Here is a 13,441-nt window from a genome sequence, read left to right on the forward strand (position 1 = left end):
TTGGTTTCTATTATTGTAAAGGGTTATAAGGTGTGGCATGTAAAATAGGATGAAAAATGGGGTTAAGAATGAACTCCAAGGATTTCCCTGGTGGTCCAGTGGTGAAGTATCTGCCATCCAATGTGGGGGACACAGGTTCTATCCTTGGTCTGGGAAGATTCCACATGCCACAGGGCAACTAAGCCCACGCACCACAACCACTGAGCCTAGAGCTGTGCTCCTCAACGAGAGAAGCCACCACAACGAGAAGCCCTCGCACTGCAACTAGAGAGTAACCCCTGCTCACTGCAACTGGAGAAAGCCTGTGCATGGCAACGGAGACCCAGCACAGCCAAAAATAAAAAAAAGAAGAAGAATGAACTCCAGACCACTATGGAGAACAGTATGGAAGTTCTTTAAAACACTAAAAATGGAATTACCGTATCCATTTTTCTGGTTTTCAACAGTATAAACCACATTGCAATTAGTAGCTCTAAGCAATTTATCTGATTTATCTGAAGTGGAATTGTTGGGTTAAAGTATGCAAATTAAAAATGGATATGGTAATCCAGCTTCTGAGCATGTATCCATGTATCCATAAAGGATGAAAACATAATTAGAAAACATACGTACACCCCAATGCTCATAGCAGCACTGTTTGCAATAGCCAAGACATGGAAGCAACCTAAATGTCCATCAACAGAGGAATGGATAAAGAAGATATAGTACATTTATACAATGGAATATTACTCAGCCATAAAAAAAGAAGTAAATAATGCCATTTGCAACAACATGGACAGACCTAGAGATTATCAAACTCTAAGGGAAGTAACTCAAGAAAGATAAATATCATATGATATCATTTATATGTGGAATTTAAAAAAATGAAAGAAATTAATTTATTTACAAAACAGAAGTAGGCCCGTAGACTTAGAAAACAAACTTATGGTTACCAAAGGGAAAAGAGGGGTGAGGGGTAAATTAGGAGTTGGAAATTAACAGATGCCCATCACTATATATATAATAAACAACAAGCACCTACTGTATAGCACAGAGAACCATATTACATATATTGTTAAAAACCTGTAACAGGAAAGAATCTGAAAAAGAATATATACACACACACACACACACACACACATATGTCTGAATCACTTTGTGTATACCTGAAACTAACATGACACTGTAATCAACTATTTACTTCAATTTAAAAAATTAAAAAGAATGAACTCTAGTACAAGAAAATACGTTTATTTCTGATGCAGCAGACCTCTTCAGATCATCAGATGAGCTGTTCCTCACTTGAGAAATGCCAGCCAGGCCAAGTCCTCTACTTCAGGGAACACAAATACCACACTCAGAGCACCAGGCCAGGAGACCCGGACTGCCCCCACCCTGCCCCCGCCAACGCTGTGGCAGCACTCTCCGAGCTTTTGTATGTGTCTCCCCACAGAGGTCTTGTCTGACTGCAAGGGCTGACCAAGGAACCGTACATCCTGGTTAACTGAGATTGGCCTATCAGATATATAGGGAATAGCCATAGGGGATTCTGGAGTTTGGTCTGTGTGCAGAATTCCTTCACTTTTTCACATCCCTTTCAGTATCAGTGTATCATAATGATAGCAGAAACACAGTCAAAACACTTAAATATTTGGAGTTTAATGGCTTTTAGCTCATAATTGACCATCTTACCTAAAAGCCTTCTCAGTAATGGAACTCCTATGGCAATATCAAGCTTTCCACTCTGTTTTTAAGATTTCCGTCCATCAAATCCTCTGAATGCCCAGCATAATTCCAGGGGTGGGAGGGAGGTGGCACTCTAGACTAAAATAACTTCTCAGCCTAGGGGATAGAGAGCCATCAGCAACTCTCCTGGAAACATTACAGTCTTAACCATAGACAATGGAGGCCGTGTAACTGGCATTCTAGCAGAAATAAAGGAGACACTGGCATTTGATATCAGATCTGCCTGTCTTATGACCAGCCTTGCTCAAGACTGCAGTGTCGCTGCAAGGCCAGCCAGAGTCAGACAGCTGCTTCTCAACAGTTGTTTTCAGCACGGCTGATGGTGTTAGATTCCACTCCCATCAGAGGTAGGAGAAGGGAAGCCCTGACTATTTATATACAGGAATCCAGAGATCTTATGCCTAATGCAGTTATGGGAGTCTTAGTTTTGCATTTACTCTTTCACTGATTATCAGGAGACCCAGGATCTAGCTTGGTTCTGTAGCGAACTGGCAGGGTGATCTTGGCCATGTCATTTAATCTCTCTAGGCCTGGGTTTCCTCTTTTTTCAAGAAAAGAGATAATCTCTAAAATTCTGTGACTTTCCCATGACAACTAAAAATACAGTAGATAGCACAAGTTTTCTCACCTCTAAAATGGAATTAATCAAACCTGCAGGGTTGTATACAGACTCAAAGTATTCCATGTGTATGAAAGGAAAAAAATAGTAACTTTGGAGAAACCTGGTAGATACCACCTTTGCCAAGTAATCAAGGTTGATATCACCAGTAATCAAATACATCAATATTAAGTACCCCCATGTCTGATTTGATGAGAAGGGCATATAACCTCTGTGATAGTCTTCCCCCCAAAACATAACCTCAGTCTAATCACGTGAAAATCAGACAAACTCAAGTTAGGGACGTTCTGCAACATACCTGACAAGTACACTTCAAAAGTGCCAAGTTCAGGAGAGATTGGAACTGTCGGGGATTGGAGGACACCAAGGAGACGCAACAGTTAAATGCAATGCAGATCAGATTCTGCAAAAGAAGAGGAAAAAAAAAAAAAAACCTACATAGTGGGAACACTGACAAAAATCTAAACGTATCTTGTAGTTCAATTAATAGTACCTTACCAACATTCATTTCTGAGTTTTGATCATTGTACCGTGGTTATATAAGGTATAAACATTAAGGGAGGCTATTGAGGGTATTTGGGAACTCTGTGCTGTCTTTGCAATCCCTTTGTATGCCTAAAATTAATTTAAAAGTTTTAAAAACTATGTGAAGTAGGCATGTAACGAGTGGTAGGTGTTCTAATTATAAATGAATTCATTAATTCCAAAAGTGTTGAGTTAAATTTTGGTGGGAGACAGTGAAACACAATCATTAACTGCCTTGTTGGTGTAACAGGAGTCATTCCAGCCACAGATACTGCATAACTTAGGCTGAAATGTGTTATAAAAACTAGTCCTTCATTCTTTTTTTTCCCTTCACTCTTGAAGAGGCTTCCAGGAATTGAAATGTGCAGCTGTTTACATGCTCATTATCTGCCTTTGTTTGTGGGCTCAGATTGGATTTCTTACTGAGAGCCTGAGTTTCTACAGCTGTGTAGATGAATAAACCTTGAGTCTGGACCTGCTCATCTGATAGGGGTTTTATCCACAACCATTGGTAAAGCAAACTGAATACCACCTTGCACTCTGTGCATTTGATATTCCCATCCTGCTATGACAAGAGGCTGATCTCCATCACACACCTGTCTTCATTACCCACAGATGGAGTTGGCTTAGACAGTTGAGGAAAGAAAGATCAGCTGTGTGTGGCCTGGAGACAGCTCCTCCCCCAGGGACAAATCAGCCAAGATACTTTAATTGCATTGGCAAAGCAATAAGAAGCAGAAGAAATTTCTTCTCACACAGAGAAGTTTCATTCAACAGATATGCAACATGTGTTTATTAAGAGCCTTCTATAGGCTTAGGTGAAGTCTTCATCTGAGACTTCACCTTCATCTGAGGGTGAAGTCAGTCTTTTTGGAGGCTCTTTTAGTGCAGGCAGGTAGGCACACCACACCTCTGCTTGGAGACTGTGACCACACGGTCCTGGGCAGACGCACTCACTGTACACATGGAAGAGGTTCAGTAGATGCTCATAAAGTGAAAGCTGATTTGTACCAATGTCATTCAACCTGGTTAACCCCAAAATAGTATTAACTTTGGTTCATCTCTAACAATTGTCAACTACAAACTGGCACTTGCCACAGGCACTCGCCATCTACAAGGATTAAACCATGTGCTGTGGCAGCTGCTGACGTTCAACGCGCCATGAAAGGAGTTCAGGGTGGAGAGCAGAAATAAAGCACTGTGCTCCAGTGGGGGAGGAGGGAAACTAGCAGAACAGATCTTCAGATAGCTAGATATGTTCAGGAGCCAATTTTATGAGCCCAATTCTCATATCTCTTCATATCTAGAAAAGCACTAAAACCCTTCATGGTAACGACTGTTCCTCATGACTAGCAAAAGCTTTATGAGACTAGCATAAACCTTCTAGAAAAATATGTGCTTGATTGCATGTATTCCCTCTTCCAAAATCACATATATACTGACCCTCCCTGCCTCTTTGGAGCAGTGTCTCAGAGCTATCTGCGGTGCTGTCTCTCCAGCTGCAGGCCTCATTTTGCCCAAATAAAAACTTAACTTGCAACTCTCACGTTGTGCATTTTTTTAAGTTGACACAATAACAACATTTATTATGTGCTTAAGACAATCCTGGCACTATTTTAAATGTTTTACACAATTTGCTTAATTTTTACAACAACTCAATAACAGAATGACTACCATTATACCCATTTTATAGGCATGAAGACTGAGACATCAGATGAAAGGAAGAAGTAACCTACTTAATCATGGAGAAGGGAATGACAACCAACCCCAGTATTCTTCCCTGGAAAATCCCATGGTCAGAGGAGGCTGGCAGGCTACAGTCCATAGGGTCACAGAGTCGGACATGACTGAGCAACTAACACACACACTCCACCTACAGCTGCACAGGCACAGCAAGGGAGCAGAAAGCCTAGACTGTGAACCTAGACATCAGCTTCAGATGCTCCCTCCTCTGTTCTACTCTTCAAGAATAGCAGTAAAGACCCTTGGGCTTTTCCTTGGAGGGATGGGAGAATGAGCTTATGGTTCCTACAAGCTGCAACTCCAGACCTAGGGCTCCTCAAAACTGCAACCCTGGTGATCATGACCCGGGTAATTCTCCCTATTCCAGCTGTCACTTCCCTACTTCTCTCATAGCCTTGGGCTGATGAGGTGGTCACATGGGGACAGGCGGGACTGCAGTCTGGGACTAGATTCCACTCAGCCACACTTGGAATGTGGCCATCTCCTTACAGCCTGGGTAGCAGCTACCATGAGCAGAAGACAAGGTGGAGGCCAGGCAGGCAGTTCCCTTCCCCAGAGCCACTTGTGCCTGAAGCCACCTCTTTAGGTATCACATGCCAGGACTTGACAGCCAATCTGGATCAGTATCCAATTCCAACTTCTGACTCAGATGCCTAATGTGGCACGCCTGAATATGCTGTGCTCAGGTGCACTTTTCGTAAAGGATCTGGTCCCAGTGTTGATTTGGGGAGGTGGAGAGAGACAAGTGATGCCTAGGTCAAGAAGAGACAGGGATTTTCTCAGCTGAGAACTCTGCTGAGTGGCATTTTCTACCCAGACGGTTTCACTGAACGCTGACATCAGAACATTCTAGAAGAGATACCAAATCAAGTTGAATAATGGTCTGATATCCTAGAATTTTTAAAAGTAAAAACCGTGTTCTTAAAAATGCCTAGAATATTCTCCTAGAATTCAGTATTTCACATCCACACTCGCTAGCTTTTCTCAATACTGTTCTCCATTAATCTGGTGGCCAATAGTTTGGTAGTCTGCTGATTCAATACTGCATCTGCCATTCTTTGCTAATTTTCAGTTTCAACGTACTCAAATATTCCCCTTTCATTTCCTGATAACATCAGCACTTCAAGGCAACACAGGGACATCCCTGACCAGGTCCTCCTCTCTCTACCACGCAGTCTAACTGCACCACTACCCTCTCTCTTGCTCTCATACTCATGATCTTTCTTCATGTCTATTTTTGGTCTTCCTGGCTCAAGCTTCTTTGGGCCACTGAAACACAACCCTCACTCTCTTTCTCTCCCTCTGGTATGTATGCTGCTGGTTGGAGCCCCCCAGGTAAAAACTGCTGCAGAAATCCTTTAGTGCTCCTTCCTCAGGAAAACTGATGGCTTCCGGACCACAGCTCAGTTTTTAAGCTGGACGACCTTCTGATGGGTTTTAAACTTCGAATTGGATGTGGACATTTTTCTTTCTGATGACAGAATCACTGGAACTTCCCCTTTGCAGTTGCTTCCTTTCCTTAAAGGTAGCTGAATCTTGCTGTCTTTAAAAACCTTTTCTTTCCAAATTTGCCTGCCATGCCGACCGTCATTAGCGCCTCCGTGGCCCCACGGACAGGGGCTGAGCCCAGGTCCCCAGGGCCCATCGCCCAGGCAGCCCAGGGCAAGGGCACCGAGGCAGGGGGTGGAAACCCAAGTGGCATCTACTCAGCCATCATCAGCCGCAATTTTCCCATTATTGGGGTGAAAGAGAAGACATTCGAGCAGCTTCACAAGAAATGTCTGGAAAAGAAGGTTCTTTTTGTGGATCCTGAGTTCCCACCGGACGAGACCTCCCTGTTTTACAGCCAAAAGTTCCCCATCCAGTTCGTCTGGAAGAGACCTCCGGTGAGTAGCTGACTGCTTGCTGCTTGGGTTTTTTTGCCTCAGAGAAAACCTCCTACTCAGCACCTCCCCACGGCAAAGCTCATGGAGGCACAGGGCACTGGGTGGAGGATCCTGGAGCAGCTCCACGGGGCTCTGTTCTCAGGGGAGGAGGGCTCATTCTCACTCCTTGCTCTCTTTCTGAAAAAAATTTTGTTTTTTTTACGAAAGCAATTGGAACTCAATTTAATTCACCCTATAAAAAGGAAATATTCCTTTCCCAGAACAAATTCCAAACTGGAATATCCAAACAACTTCCAAAATTCTGACCTGGAGAGGATTCCAGATCTACTCTCTGTTGAGTGGCCTGCATCTGATTAGGATTTTTTTCACTCTCTCATGGGAGGGTGAAAATTGTGATGTTCATTTTAGTTTGCCAGTGGCCATGTTTTTCTGAAATAGAGTCCTGAAAAGAGGAAAGTGGCAGCGAAGACTACTTTTTCGAGCACAAAATGTTAGGATTAGAAGAAGAAGCCCTAGCCATCATTTGTCCTCACCTCCTGAATGAGGAAATAAAGACACACCACAGCAAAGCCTATTCAGGACACGCATGACAGCCTGGATGAAAACCCTTTCTCTCTTAATGGCTCTTCCAGCCTCTGGCTTCCATGTACAGTGATCTACCAGAAGGCAAGTCACATTTCCCAGGCTTCCTTCTCTGATCACACCTCTGGCATGACCCTTTCTTTAATTCAATAAATGTTTTTGAACGTCTTCTAGAGCCAGAAACCAGGCAAGCAACTGAGGAGTCCGTGTAAATAAGAAAAACAAAAATTCCTGCCCACCTGCAGCCAAGAGTCCTGAGGGCAAGACATGCTTTGAACAAGACATAAATTTCAGGAGACAACGTTCAGGGTGCTATGGGATCAGAAGGCAAGGAGAGTTAACCTAGGCCAGAGAGAGAGCCCCTCCTGAGGAACCCATGTTATCTGAGTGCTGTTTTTTAGCTTCATCAGGTTAAACTGGATAAGCCTCGCTGTAGGGTGTCTTTATTTCCTCATACAGAAGGTGAGGACAAATGATGACTGGGGCTTCTCCTTCTAATCCTAACATTTTGTGCTTGAAAAAGTAATCTTCGCTGCCACTCTCCTCTTTCCAGGGCTCTGTATTTCAGAACCACATGGCCACTGGCAAACTAAAAAGAAGCACTGGGACCCGGTGCTATTCATGAGCCATGTGTTTCATTTTAACCTGAGATGAAATAGCCAGCAACCCTGTCTTCACGCTGTGTGTTCCACAAGGGCCCCACTCCCCACCTGCCGGTTCTGTGGTCAGGTCCATGACTGTCCTGAGGGCCCTCGGTTTAGGAGAGAGGATTGGAAAGGACTCCATTCCCCAACCCAGTCACTGCCCTGCTGCCAGGGCACTGGGACACATCACATCCCTGCTGAAATACCTTCAACCACACCGCTCTCCCTACCCCTGCCCGCAGGCCTTGAGATCAAACTCCCTACCTGGGGGATTGCCTCTCCTCCAGCCAGCCTGGCCTCCCCATCCATCTCTCCTTCACTCTCTCCCCTGGACCCTGACACACGCAGCTGCTCTGTTGTCCCAAGTCTTCTCGTACCTCTCAGCCTTTGCTCCTCTGTATGCCTGCCATGCCCTTCTTGTTTTTATCTGCTTTGTTCTTCCTTACCCTTGCTGTGAAACCCTGCTCAGGTATCACTTCCTTCCAGCTTTCTCACGGCCTTTCCCATCAGCTGACAGGGGGAGCATTCTCATTCCTCTTCGGAGCCCCTCACCTAGCAAAGCACCGGGCCCACAGTAGGCACTCAGCTGCTGGTGGTCAATGAAAGCCCACATCACAGAGCATTGACCTCTGAGAGGGGACAGTCCTGTGCTCCAACCTAATCATTCCTAAAAGCCTTTTCTAACGGTACTGCAGAGACAAAAACCCAAAAACTTACAAATACTGCTTTTAGTGAAATTGTTGGTGGATTTTAGCCTTAAAACTTAGACCTACACATTAATAAACATGCCTTAAATGGGTCTGTTATGCTCTAGGCCCTAGATGGGTCCCGAAACAAACTGTCATTGTCAGTGTGAAAGGAAGGCCATGAGAAGCCTCGTCCTGAATTGTGCTCCCACCACCACCACCACCCCAAGTCTGGAACTTTGTACTGTTTCTAAAGGTCCAGATAGCAAAGCCCACTCTCTGTTAAAATGTCCCTATTTCCTCTGAGGTTGAGTTTTGGGGAACACTGCCTCTTAGGCTCATTGGTATAAACTAGAATACAGAATTAGAGATGGTCAGCCTTGGAATATCTTGGAGATGTGGTCCAGCCCCTTCACCTACAGGTGATGTGATTAAGGTCCAGAAAGGGCATGTGACTTATCTACAGTCACACAGCAATGAGATTGAGACTGAACTACTGCGTTGACTTGAACTTTCTGAAATGTAAAGCACTTCTTGGAGACATAAGTTTTCCGTGCATCTCATAGAGGTAGTGACCTTTGTCAGGCTCAAACAGTCTGAAAAGAGGACTATATCCTATGAGAGGCCCTTCTTGCTTTTACTATCAAAAGCACAGAGTCAGTCAACACCAATCTGAATTTTTATTCACAATCAAGTATTGCTTATTACAATCAGGTGGTGGTGATGATGATGATAAAGGGAGAATTCCTCATGACGAACTATGATTCTAGTTAAGATAAACGGCTGCACGTCAACCTTTTCCGCTTAAAGGAAGAGAGACACAGGCCACGCACCCTCCTGCAATCTCTCCTCACCCGCACCAGGCACAGCCTCACTGCCTTTCCCCCTCTCATAGACAGCATCACACATTGAGTCTCCAAACCAAACAATCTGATTCCTTCACGCTTTACTTACAGCATCTATTTCTAGGATCAGAAAGCAACCAAACCTTACACCACTTCCCAATTGTTAAGCCAAATTTTCTTGATGACAAACCCCCGGACAGAGAAGAATGGCTCTAAAAGGGCTTCTGGGAGACTGATGACTCTGGCCCACCTGTTCTGGGGACAGGTGTGGGGTGAAACCTGTGTTCCATTTCACGCGGTAGGGGCTGCGGTCACATAACATGGCCTCTCTCCTCCCCTGGGGTGGGGCGAGCGGGGAGGGTGGGTTCGTAAAGAGAACACAACCTGTGAAGCCTAACACTTTCCTTTCTTTTTCCTCCTGGGAACAAGCTACCTGCTGTTCCTTGTGGCAAGTTTCCCAAAGGCAGGTCGCTGAGGGGAGTCCTCAGACTCCCTGAGACTCATACATACTGGCAAATAGGATGATCACAATTAACCCTAAGAATTCAACACAATGATAACTATTCTAAGTGCTTTCACATGTTAACTGATTTTATCTTCACAACAACCCGGAGAGGTGAGTACTATTATTGTCCCCAGGCATTCTGGCTATAGAAACTCAACTCTTAGCAACAAAATCTATCTAATTGTGGGCTTTAGAAGCCAAGATCAGACTTATGAACAATAAATGTAGCATTTTTGACTACCACCTGCCTTACACATTTGTCTCATTTATCCATTGGTTCAAAACTCAGGCACAGAAGTGGGGTGTCATTTACTGGGTTCTCCACAAGCCACAAAAGGAATTAGGTAGTGTCTTAGGGGTTTGGGGCCCTGGAAGCAGCAGCCCCTGTGAGCTAGAGGTAGAATGGCAGAGTCGCTAAGAGCCCAGTCCTGACCCGAGATCAGATTCAGATACATAAACTTGGGTAATCTGATTCAGATACATAACACTTGGGTAATCTTGACCACCTACTCTTCTCTTTGCCTGTCACAAATTCCCCCATCAGAAAAATGAGGAATAATCCTAATAAAAAGATCCATCTCACAACATTGTTGTGAAGATTGAGTTAATCCACACCAAAGACTTACAGGCGCCTGGCACGTGGGGGAGTGCCCATGAATTTAAAATGCTCCCAATATGACTAGATGTGCAGCCTCTAAAAAGGGCAATGTCAGAAACATCTTTCCAGCTTCATTTGTGTCTCGACCAACAAGATACTAGTCACAGTAATGTATTTGAGTACTTTGTCCCTGATCTAAATGAAGCTGTCTACCTATTGTGAGGATTTATGTGTGAACCATCTCCTGTGGGCAGGCAACTGCTTGTCCTTTTGGGCAATTCCAGTCATCCCCTATCAAATACAAAAGTGCGTTTGATTGTGAAATGGGAGTGTGAAGGTGATCACATAATGGGGGATCACAATGCCCTGGGGAACACGGCTGCTCACTCAGCGACTGGCTCTAACAACCTCAGGACTAAGGAGGCGAGCAAATGTTCCCATTTCCCCATCTGCTTTTGCCTTGTGCATTCCATGTTATTTCTCCACACTCTCCTGCAATCACTGTTAAAATCAGAGACAACTTAAATCCCTTTTGCTTTTGGAGGGGAGAGGCGTGAGGGGCCAGCTGCAAGACCTTGTGCATCTGGTGCCCTCCTTACCCTTGGGAATGTGGGATCCCCAAATCACTCCACAGTGACCAAGAGGGCCATGAGGGAATTCTCCCTTGGGAAGCAGCATCTCCCTTCCTGGTGCCTCTACCCTTCCCTCCATAGGCAAGTTGACTCACATCCTCTTGTGGCGTAGGGCACAGGGGTTCCGTGTGGTGCAGACCCTCCAAGTCAGCTCAGCTCACTAAGGCCTCCAGCAACAGGGACTGGCAACATGTTCCTGAGCCTCCCTTGTCTCTGACCCTAGACAGTTTCCTTTCAGTAAATTCGATCTCTTTCCAGCCCCACCCTAACCTGGATCCCAGAGAAGGAGGGGTCAACTCTATTTGGGAGCCAGGCTAAGTCAGACTTCAGGTTAAACTGCACTTCATGGATACAGCCTCAGTGTCTCTTGGCTCTGCCAGGAGAGGTTATAGCCTATTTGGACCTCCCATTCACAGCTGAGGTCAAAACTGCATCATTGACATACTGCTATTGCTCTTCAGTTGCTCTTCAAGTCTAACTTTTTGAGACCCCATGGACTGAAGCCCACCAGGCTCCTCTATCCATGGGACTTCCCAGGCAAGAATATTAGAGTGGGTTGCCATTTCCTTTTCCAGGGGATCTCCCCAACCCAGGGATCAAATCTGTGTCTCCTGCTTGGCAGGCAGATTCTTTACCATCTGAGCCACCAGGGAACCCCTTGTTGATATACAGCCACCTCTAATTCATCCCTTCAGCTCTTCCCCTAGGAAATCTGTTTTCCCTTCCTCCTCTGCCCTCTAAGCTCCTAGGGCTGACAGCTGGGACTCTGCATTTTCCCTGAGCCACTTTCTGCTCAGCTTTCTTTGTTTTCACTGGCTCTTGGGAGTTGGGGAAATTAACCACCTTTCCCTGATCTCCAGATCTAGTGTTCTATAATTTGCTGGCAGTAGCTGGGCCTCTAGCCATAGGCTGCCCAATTACCTTTTCCTCTCAAGTCCTGTTTCCATGCCATCCATTCAGGGCCCGGCCCTTTGCCAGTTCAGAGCTGGGTCTCAGCTTCACCCACCCGTCTCTAGTGTATGCCTTCCCTCTAACCTGTTATTATTATTACAGCCCATATCTAGTTGTGCTTTGCCCTGTTATTCTAACCTGGCTGTCAGCCTTGCTCTTCTGCTTCCTTGGGTCAGCTAGTTCCCTCTGCCTAGACCTGAGGAAACTTCTTTCCCAGACAGACAGAAGTCCCTTTGTACTCTGAACAGGCAACTTTGTCTCCTTATAGTTCCAAACCTGGAAATTTCTTGAATTACACTCTTTTTAAGGATAGAGTTTAGATAAGTTTTCCATGCTGTAATTTATCATGAACCGTCTTTCACCAAGTCTAGAAGATTCTGATGCTGGTACTTTCTTGATCTTATCAGAGGGTATCCCTGGAAGGTCACAATCACCACCCAGCTGAATGCAATTGAAGGAAGTTTCTAATGTAAGATGTGTAACAATTTCAGGAATATTAAAATATGAGGGGGGGAAAACTGCCTTTAGAATGGAGAAATAAGACAAATAAGACCCCTTTTCTCCTAAACTCAGAGTCCTGCCACCCCCTTCATACTCCTCTTCCCAAACCATTTCTTTCTCCTGGGCTCCTATCAGCCTGAATCCAACCCCTGAAGCTGGACTTTGCTGCTGTCTGTCTGACCTGGTCTCCTGCCCCTTCCCAGGTCCCCACTATCCAGGCAGAACTAACTTCTCCCTGTCCCAAGTTGTTACACCAGACAAAATTTTAAAATAAAATAGGACTTCCCTGGTGGTCTAGTGGGCTTCCCTGGTAGTTCAGCTGGTAAAGAATCCTCCTGCAATGTGGGAGACCTGGGTTTGATCCCTGGGCTGGGAAGATACCCTGGAGAAGGGAAAGGCTACCCACTCCAATATTCTGGCCTGGAGAATGCTATGAACTGTGGTCCACTAGTTAGGGATCCACGCTTCCAATGCAGGGGCCACGGGTTCAATCCCTGGTTGGGGAACTAAAATCCCACATGCTTCATGGAACAGTCAAAAATGAAACTAAAATAAATCATTACATTCTCCAGGTTAGGTCTTATTACCACAAAATTATCTTTGATATATTATACATGTTTATCCAAATGTGCTTTTATATGTGAATCCTCAGCATGGTCGAATCTTCAGCTTCTCTCTTCAAGAGGAAAACGCCCAAGGAAAATGTAGGAAGATTCTTGTAATCACAGGAAGGGGGCTGGACATGGTTGTTTTCTGGGGGAGAAAAAGAAAAAAAAAATGCTGATTTACTTACAAGAGAAAGGAGAGCTAGAACAGAAGCCAAAATGGGGTGGGGGAAGCAACAAGGTAGGAGGCTTCACCTGCCAGGGTTAAACCCCCCTTGACCTGAACCTCAAAGATCCCTTTATTGATGAGCTTGTGAAATGCTGGAGGCAAGTATGTGACTTTCCTCAGTAAAGGATGGAAGTTAGTGTTTAGATTTTCACAAGCTGGATTGGG

General features: G+C 45.0%; 1 protein-coding gene and 1 long non-coding RNA gene across 2 annotated transcripts in view; one reads left to right on the forward strand and one right to left on the reverse strand.

Annotated features, from left to right (window-relative positions):
• Positions 1-1,521: 1,521 nt before the first annotated feature.
• On the reverse strand, positions 1,522-11,205 carry LOC129621272 (uncharacterized). Its single transcript, XR_008699170.1, has 3 exons — positions 11,086-11,205; positions 2,643-2,747; positions 1,522-1,821 (listed from the first exon to the last, which is right to left on the reverse strand). It is a non-coding gene; the product is annotated as an uncharacterized LOC129621272 (long non-coding RNA).
• CAPN3 (calpain 3) overlaps positions 5,723-13,441 on the forward strand; it is a 53,219-nt gene continuing 45,500 nt past the window's right edge. Inside the window, exon 1 of the mRNA XM_055537488.1 lies at positions 5,723-6,498. Coding sequence (XP_055393463.1) covers positions 6,190-6,498 — 309 coding nt within the window. The 5' untranslated portion in view covers positions 5,723-6,189. The remainder of the gene's footprint in view (positions 6,499-13,441) is intronic.

Source organism: Bubalus kerabau, chromosome 10, assembly GCF_029407905.1.
Source record: "Bubalus kerabau isolate K-KA32 ecotype Philippines breed swamp buffalo chromosome 10, PCC_UOA_SB_1v2, whole genome shotgun sequence".
Taxonomy (NCBI): domain Eukaryota; kingdom Metazoa; phylum Chordata; class Mammalia; order Artiodactyla; family Bovidae; genus Bubalus; species Bubalus kerabau.